Genomic DNA, 7,201 nt, shown 5'->3' with positions numbered 1-7,201 from the left:
ACGCTGGCACGGGCAGCAGGGGTCTGGCCTTGAGCAGCAGAGGAATCTGGAACACCGAGGGCTCGACCGAGGCGCGCCTCGAAGCGCTGCGCAAAGAGCTGCTCGACGAGGCTCGCGAGACACTGTCGCGGTACGATCTGCTGCTTCCCTCGTCGCGCAGCAACGCGGATCGCAAGCGCAAAGCCGCACTCGACGAGGCGAGCGGCCAAGAGGACAGCGACGCCAGCACGCCAGCGCGCCACGGTCGAAATGCCAGCGGCAGCGGCAAGGCGTACCATCGATCCGGCGGCCTTGCCAAAGGCGGCTCACCCGTGCCATCGACGCCCGATCAGACGCGGAAGCTCGCAGGCACGAGCGCTAGCGGCAGCCGCGCCTCTGCCATTCGGCGCCATTCTTCCGGCGACCCTGCTGCTTCGGCCGAGGCCAAGGGCGCCTCGGGCCGGAGCATGCGGATCCGCCTCAAGCGCCCTCAGCTCGACGCTTCGCCGGCATCGGACGAAGAGCACTCACCGCGCCGCACGTCGGTCGTCAACCTGCGCGTCTCTCGGAGCGGCGCAGGCGCGTCGCCCACCGCGCCCGAATCGCCATCGACGCCGTCAGGTGCCCCCAAGGAGGTGCGTCCGGAGCACGTCTTTGCCAACATTCACGCGCGGACCATGGGCGGCCGCTTTGCGCCCAAGAAGGCCCTCGGCGAGGGCGCTACCGGAAGTACGAGCACCCGTGGCACCAAGAGCAAGTGGCCGGCCGGCTCCTCGTCGGCACCGACCTCCGCGATGGCCGCATCAAAGCGTCGGTCCATGGACCGCTCCAGGCGTGACTCTTCGGCGCCATCGGCATCGGCAACGGCGTCGACCCACCTCCCGGCTAGCCCGTCGCCCGCCTCTGGCTCGCTACCGTCCGAGGCCGGCATCCCGCCTCGAGAGGTCAAGGAGCATCAGTGGGGGCTTTCGGGCCAGGGGGCCCCGCTCAGCTCGCTGCGTTCGCGCTCCAAGCACCACGCCGGCTCGCCCAAACGCCCCGGCGCGCCTACGGCCCTCCCGACCGGATGGGCCAAGGTGGGTCCCACTCTGTCGGAGCTGCGAGCGAGCGAGCGGAAGCCGCTACGGGTCAAGTTGGTTCTGGGTAAACGCAGCGCCTCGAGCTCCACCCCGTTGGCTGGAGCGACGGCGGCGGCGGCCCCGGTCAGACGCGACGTAGCAGGAGCATCTCAGATGATGCCGGAAGAGGACGACGAAGAGGATGACGAGCCTCCGGCCGAGATTGTCATGGGCACGGCGCTGACCGAGGAAGAGGCCAAGGCGATGCTCGAGGCTGCTCTCGCCGAAACCATGGCCGAGGAAGAGCAGCTGTCTCGCACCGGTGGAAGCCCCCCCTTCTCGACTCCGGCTAGGCCCGGCTTCGTCGCGAGGCCCGCACAGCCGCTCGGCTTTTCGGCGTCATCGCCCTCCGCTTCGCGATCGCCAGCCTCGACCGCACCGCCAGCGTCAGTCGCCGCCGCTCCGGCCACCCCTACGGCTCCGGCGACGGGCGCGGCTGCCGCAGGCCCTGCGCGCTCCCATAGCCACACGTCGACGCTCGCGTCGCGCATGCCACCGCCAGCCTCGCCGGCGACGACCCCCGCCACAGCGGCATCGGCATCGGCATCGGCAATGAGGCGCAACTCGTCCCGCGTCCAGGCGACGTCGGCCTTTGGCGAAAAGCTGCCAGCGCCGCTGCTGGCGCGGCGCGACTTTGACGAGACCATCGCGCCCGTCCTGGCCAAGCGCTCGTGGCGGTGGGCGCTGGCCGCGCGCGGCTACGACGCGCTCGGGCCCACGTCGCCGCTGCTGCCCGCCTCGGTCGCGGCGCTGCGCGAGCAGCAGCGCGACGAGCAGCGCAAGGCGCACGAGTCGATGGCCTTTTTGGCGCTTCCGCTTCGGGCTCGGCGACGAGTCCCTCGACGACGACGACGACGACGGTGGCGAGGCCGGCCACGCAGCAGGCGACTCGCGCGACGGCCGCCGCCGCTTGGCCAGGGTCGGACGGCGCATCGGCGACGGCAAGGAGCCTGCAAGCGAGGCCGAGGCCGAGGCCGCGGGCACAGGCAAGGGCAAGGGCAAGGGCCGAGCCGACGGGCACAAGCCGCGAGGCCGGCAGCACGCGGCGCGACCGTTCCAAGGTGTCCGATTGGATGACGTCGTCAAGAGCAGGGAAAGGGCAGAAGGGCAAGCCGAGGCCAGCCGGAAACCGGGCGGCAGGGCCAGGGCCAAGAGGTGAGGCAGCAGGCCGAGCAGGCCAAGGGGACGGCAGCGAGGCGGCTGAGCGAGGGGCGCGGTGGGAGCCAAGGCTCGCTCGCCTCCCCCGCGCTTCCTACTGCCTGCCAGCCTGCCGCCGACGTGGCCTGCCCGCCTGCGTGGCTAGCCATCGAGCTGGCCGGCCGGCCCGACTATCTACGGGGAGAATACAAAGCAGCCAGGGCGATGACGGACCGTCGACGCCGGTACAAATACACGAGAGCCGGGAAGGGGGATGGAGGGAGGGACAGATGGTCCTGGAGACGGAGCGAGATGCAGGAGAGTAGCAGAGCATCGAGGGGCGCGGGGCTCAATAGTCGCGGCCCATGCCGCGCGGCTCGTAGGGCGGGGGCAGCACGGTGCCCGGGTCGGCGTCCCACTCGTCGTCGCTGTCGATGTGGATGCTGCCGGCGTCCTGCTCCTGGACGACGACGCGGCTGGGCACGGCCTGGTTCGAGGCGTGGAGCAGGGCCTGCTGCTCGCTCGCCACGGCCGACTGCACCAGCTCCGACATGGTGGGCTCCGTCGTGCGCGTGCGCACCTGGCCTGGCGGGCGGGGCATCGGCGCGCGGATGGTGATTGTCGGCGGCGGCGGTGGCAGCTGCGCTGTCGTTGCCGTCGCCGTCGAGCCAAACATGGTGGCCGCGTCGGACGGGTCGGCAAAGGGGTCCTCGTCGCCGTGTGCGCTGCCGTCGCGCGAGTAGAGGAGCGGCGACGAGGCGCCGTCGTGGTGAGGCCGGTAGTGGGGCGTCGAGGACGAGCCGAGGCGGCCCTTGAGGCTCGAATGCGTGTGCCTGTGCCGCAGCGAGGCCGACGCCGATGGCTGATGGCCGAGCGACCGGAGCGAGGGGCTGCGGCGCGGTAGCGCGGCCGCCGTCGCGGAACGCTGCGAGGCCGAACGCGACAGGAGGGGCGCCGCCGACGTCGCGGTGGTGTAGGTGCCGTAGGGCATGTCGCTGTTGCGCTCGTCTGACGACAGCGTCGACGTCGTCGGGGAGAGGTCGCCCGAGCCGCCACCGCCGCCGCCGCCGCCTTCGCGCCGAAGCGAGGCGGCGCGCTGCGACTGGGCGTGGTGCTCGCGGGCGAAGCTGACAATGTCGCGCGTGTACGACACCATTTCGGGCCCGCCCGCCATGTGCGGCGCGCCGCCGACAATCTGCGGGGCCGAGTAGCTCGTGTACGAATCCATGCTGCGGTTGCTGTGGGCGTACGAGAACTGCGTGGTGCGGCCTTGGCGCCGCCTGCGCCGCTGTGCCCTGCGACGCCACCACAGCCAGCCACCGATGAGGCAGACGCACAAGAGGACAGGCAAGGCGACGATGAGGACCTTGCGCCATCTCCCTGCCGAGTGCGCGCCGTTGCCGCCAGTGTTGCCCGTATTGGGGTCGACGGTGGAAAAGGACTGGGTGTCGTTGTAGTTGTCGGGGTTGATCAAGGCGCCGTAGAAGTGCAGCTGCGGCGCCGGCTGGCGGTCGTCGTGTACGGTCTCGATGCCGAGCGAGTGCAGGTCCGACGTGAGGTTGCCGCTGGTCCAGATGGGCGGCGGCAGGGTCGAGTTGACGCGGCCCTGGGTATAGGCGTCTGGCTGCGACTCGGCAGAGTAGGCGTCGACGACGGTCACGTTGCCGTCGAGGTAGATCTTGTACTTGCCACGGTTCGGGCCCTTGAGGTCGAGGACGCTGACGCGGTGGCCGAAGAAGATAAACTCGAGCAGCGTGTTTTCGGCCGTGGTGTTGTAGAAGCGGTCGAGCGGGCGGAAGGGGAAGTTGGGCGGGAGGAACTCGAGCTGCCATGCGCCCGGGTCCGGCTTGATCATCTGGTCAAAGTCGCGCGAGCCCAGCAAGGTCGAGGTCCAGATGAGCGAGGCGCCGCTGGTGGTCGTGTCCCCGCGAAGATACGAGGTCTGGTCGCTCTGGCTCGAGAGGTGCGAGTTCGAGTAGGCATTGACGTCGGCGGTCGTCACGGTCGCAGAAGGCGAGGGCGAGGAGGCAAAGTCTGGCGTGACCACCGGCATGGCATAGGACGAGGCGACGACGGGCGAGTAGGCGACGACTGTCGGGGTCGCACTGCCGTTCTGGACCCCAGCGTTGCCGGCGGTGGCGGTGGGGACGATGCTGTAGGACGTCAGCACTTGCGGCTGGTCCAGAACGTACAGGTTGCTGCTCGACGGAGAGGCGGCCATGACGGGCAGGCAGGAGAAGAGGGGGGTGACTGAGAGGGAGCAGCGGCGAGCAGTGTCGAGGGTTCGGCGAGAAGGGCAAGAGGATACGGAGCAGTGTTCGACAGAGGAGCGGTGCCCCCAAAGCGTGCGAGGCTGGCGGAGGGCGGGGGCTTCTCACCACACACGGCTCACAACAGGGCGGGGGAGCGGTGCCCCCAAAGCGTGCGAGGCTGGCGGAGGGCGGGGGCTTCTCACCACACCCGGCTCACCACAGGGCGGGGAGGAGCGGTGAGTGGCGGGCAAGGAGGGCAGCGAAGGGCGCAGCAGCGAAGGGCAGAAGGGTCGATCCGGATACGGTCGGGGGAAGGAGGGCAAAGGTCACGAGAGGACCGACGTCTTTATAGCCTCGAGACGCGAAGCTGGCCGAGCCGGGCGGTCTGGGCCAGGGCAGACGGGCGCGACTGCAGTGCAGCGAGGGTGTCGGGTGTCGAGCGTCGGAAGGGACCCGATGACGGTGGCTGTGTTGGCTCGGCGAGACGAGTGGGAGGGCCGAAACGCCAGCTAGCGGTGATAACGGTGGTGCTGGAAGGGCCGAGAGGACGCGCCAACGCGGAAGTGCTGAGAGACGAGCAAGGCGCTACTCGGCGCAATCGCGAGCGGTGAGGAGGGCGGCGCGGATAACGAAGGAAGGCCGGGCCAAGGTAGCGAGCGAGGTGGAGAGTGGCCCCGGCGAGAGTCTAGTGAGGTCTCCGCAGCACGACGGTGGGGTGATGGAACGAGGTGACGGTGGTGAAAGAGAGGGTGGTGGTGATGGTGATGGGTACCGGTAGCCAGGTGGTGATGGGGAGCAGCGACGCTTGCCTTCCACCATCGAAGCCCAGGCCAGGCCGGGCGGTGCCAAGAGCCAAGCAGGCAGGAGCCTTCCCGCCCCCGAGGCCAGAGGCAAGCAAGGTGGGCGGCGGCGGCCCTCGGCTCGGCGGCGTCCTCGGCCATGTATGCAAACCACGCTCGAAAAAAGGGGGGGGGACCAAGCCTGCCTGGCCATGCAGGGTTCGAATACAAACCCGCCGCCGGCGTCGACCCGCAGCGCGCTAACGGTTGAATTGGGCTCTTGCTGGACTTCGGGGGGAGCGGCCCTCGTTTAAGTCGAAGGCAGGAACTTGAGAATTCCCTCGCCTCGCCAAGTCGGCGGCGGGCTCTGCATGGAAGGCCAGGCTGCAGGCAGGCGGGCGGGCAAAAGGGCCAGCAGCGAACGTCCGGATGGCGGCGCGGCGTCGTGGGGCGGGAGAGTTCTCCGACGAGGTTCCATCAAGGGCCGCCCGGACGCCCGCCCGGACGCTCGTTCCGGCCTGCGAAGCCGGCCGTCATCTTCGAACGCGGAGCCGCCGGGTGTCATCGTCCAAGGCAGGCCAAGGCCAGGCAGGGCCTCAGCACGTTCTGGCCTCATCGCCGTCGTCGATTTGACGACCCACCTTCGGAAGAGGGTGGATGCGTCTCGGATGGTCCGGGTCTCGGTCCTGATCCGACACGCTTGGTTCGGCAGCGACCCCAGCGGGCCAGGCTAGAAATCGCGTCCGTGACGATAAGCTTGGAGAATCGCCAGGAGGGTTAGGGTTAGGGCAAGGGCATGATCCGGTCGGCTGATCCGATCGACGCAGAACCTGGCTGGCGGTCGTTCCGGGGCAGAAGCGGGCGTCAGCGGGCTCGAGCGTGGCTTGGGCTGGCTATGCTGGCAGACGGACAGGTAGAGGCACATGCGGTCCCCAGACGACGAGGCGGCGTCCGAGAGACGGGCCGCGCAGGGAAAGCAGGCAGGCTGAGGAGCAGAACCAAAAGATCGTGGCGGCAAGACGGATGGACGGGCGGTGCAGACCGGCTAGGCACAGTACAGCACAGTAGACACAAAAGGCGGGACAAAGGAGCGACGTGGGTGGTGGGTGGTGCGAAGACGGCACGACCCGATCAGCGGGCAAAGGGAATGTCGTTGGTGACCTCCTGGAGCTTGTCGTAGAGGACGCCGCGCATGTTGCCGTAGGCGTCCTTGACAAGCCACTGGGCGTGGGCGGCGGCCTCGCGGTCCGAGAGGTGCGGCTTGAAGCGGTCGCGCAGCCGGTCGATGGTGGGCATGCCCTTGAAGCTGGGCAGCTCGGTGCCCAGCATCAGGCGGCACACGTCGACAATCTCGTTGCAGTAGGGGCGCGCCGCCAGGAAGGCCTTGACGACGAGCTCCTCAAACATCTTGAACCCCTGGCTGCCCGGACCGCCCATGACGTCGATCATCTCGTGGCTCAGCTTAAACGAGTACGGCTCGAAGCGCATGCCTCCCGGCCCGATGTCGAAGAGGAAGCCGAAGTCGATGTGGACCAGGTGGCCGTCGCCGTCGATCATCATGTTGCCGTTGTGGCGGTCGCGGATCTGGAGAATGTGGCACACGACCGAGTAGGCGGCCATGCTCTGGATAAAGTTGATGCGCGCGCGCTGGAAGGCCACGCTGTCCGGGTTGCCGTAGCGGCCGAGGAAGAAGGCGAGGAGGTTGTTGATCTTGGCGCGGCCCATTTCGTCGCGCGACGTGGCGTTGGGCACCACGTCGATGACGCCGCAGCCGGGACCCGTCGCCGTGACGCGGTAGGGGTTGAGGTAGAGGTCGATGCCGACGGTCGTGTAGATGTTCTTGAACATGGCAATCACCTGGAGCGCCAGCACGTCCTGCCGGCAGTCGTCGCCGACCTTGAAGATGGCGCCCTGCCACACGTCGACGGTGCGCTTG

The 7,201-nt window shown here is 68.8% G+C and overlaps 3 protein-coding genes across 3 annotated transcripts in view; 1 reads left to right on the top strand and 2 right to left on the bottom strand.

Annotated features, from left to right (window-relative positions):
* PFL1_02099 (uncharacterized protein) overlaps positions 1-2,256 on the top strand; it is a gene marked incomplete at both ends in the record, with an annotated part of 4,152 nt that extends 1,896 nt beyond the window's left edge. Inside the window, 2 exons of the mRNA XM_007879610.1 lie at positions 85-1,888; positions 2,016-2,256. Of these exons, the coding sequence (XP_007877801.1) occupies positions 85-1,888; positions 2,016-2,256 (2,045 nt within the window). The remainder of the gene's footprint in view (positions 1-84; positions 1,889-2,015) is intronic.
* Positions 2,257-2,583: 327 nt separating this feature from the next.
* Positions 2,584-4,455, bottom strand: PFL1_02098 (uncharacterized protein; the record flags this gene model as incomplete). The annotated part of the gene is made up of 1 exon (XM_007879609.1): positions 2,584-4,455. The coding sequence occupies one exon, from the start codon at positions 4,453-4,455 to the stop codon at positions 2,584-2,586; it is 1,872 nt and encodes a 623-aa protein (XP_007877800.1).
* Positions 4,456-6,396: 1,941 nt separating this feature from the next.
* PFL1_02097 (uncharacterized protein) overlaps positions 6,397-7,201 on the bottom strand; it is a gene marked incomplete at both ends in the record, with an annotated part of 6,858 nt that continues 6,053 nt past the window's right edge. The window contains one exon of the mRNA XM_007879608.1: positions 6,397-7,176. Coding sequence (XP_007877799.1) covers positions 6,397-7,176 — 780 coding nt within the window. The remainder of the gene's footprint in view (positions 7,177-7,201) is intronic.

The sequence above is a fragment of the Pseudozyma flocculosa genome, assembly GCF_000417875.1.
Source record: "Pseudozyma flocculosa PF-1 unplaced genomic scaffold scaffold00005, whole genome shotgun sequence".
Taxonomy (NCBI): Eukaryota; Fungi; Basidiomycota; class Ustilaginomycetes; order Ustilaginales; family Ustilaginaceae; genus Pseudozyma; species Pseudozyma flocculosa.
This window is presented reverse-complemented; position numbering and strand designations above follow the sequence as displayed.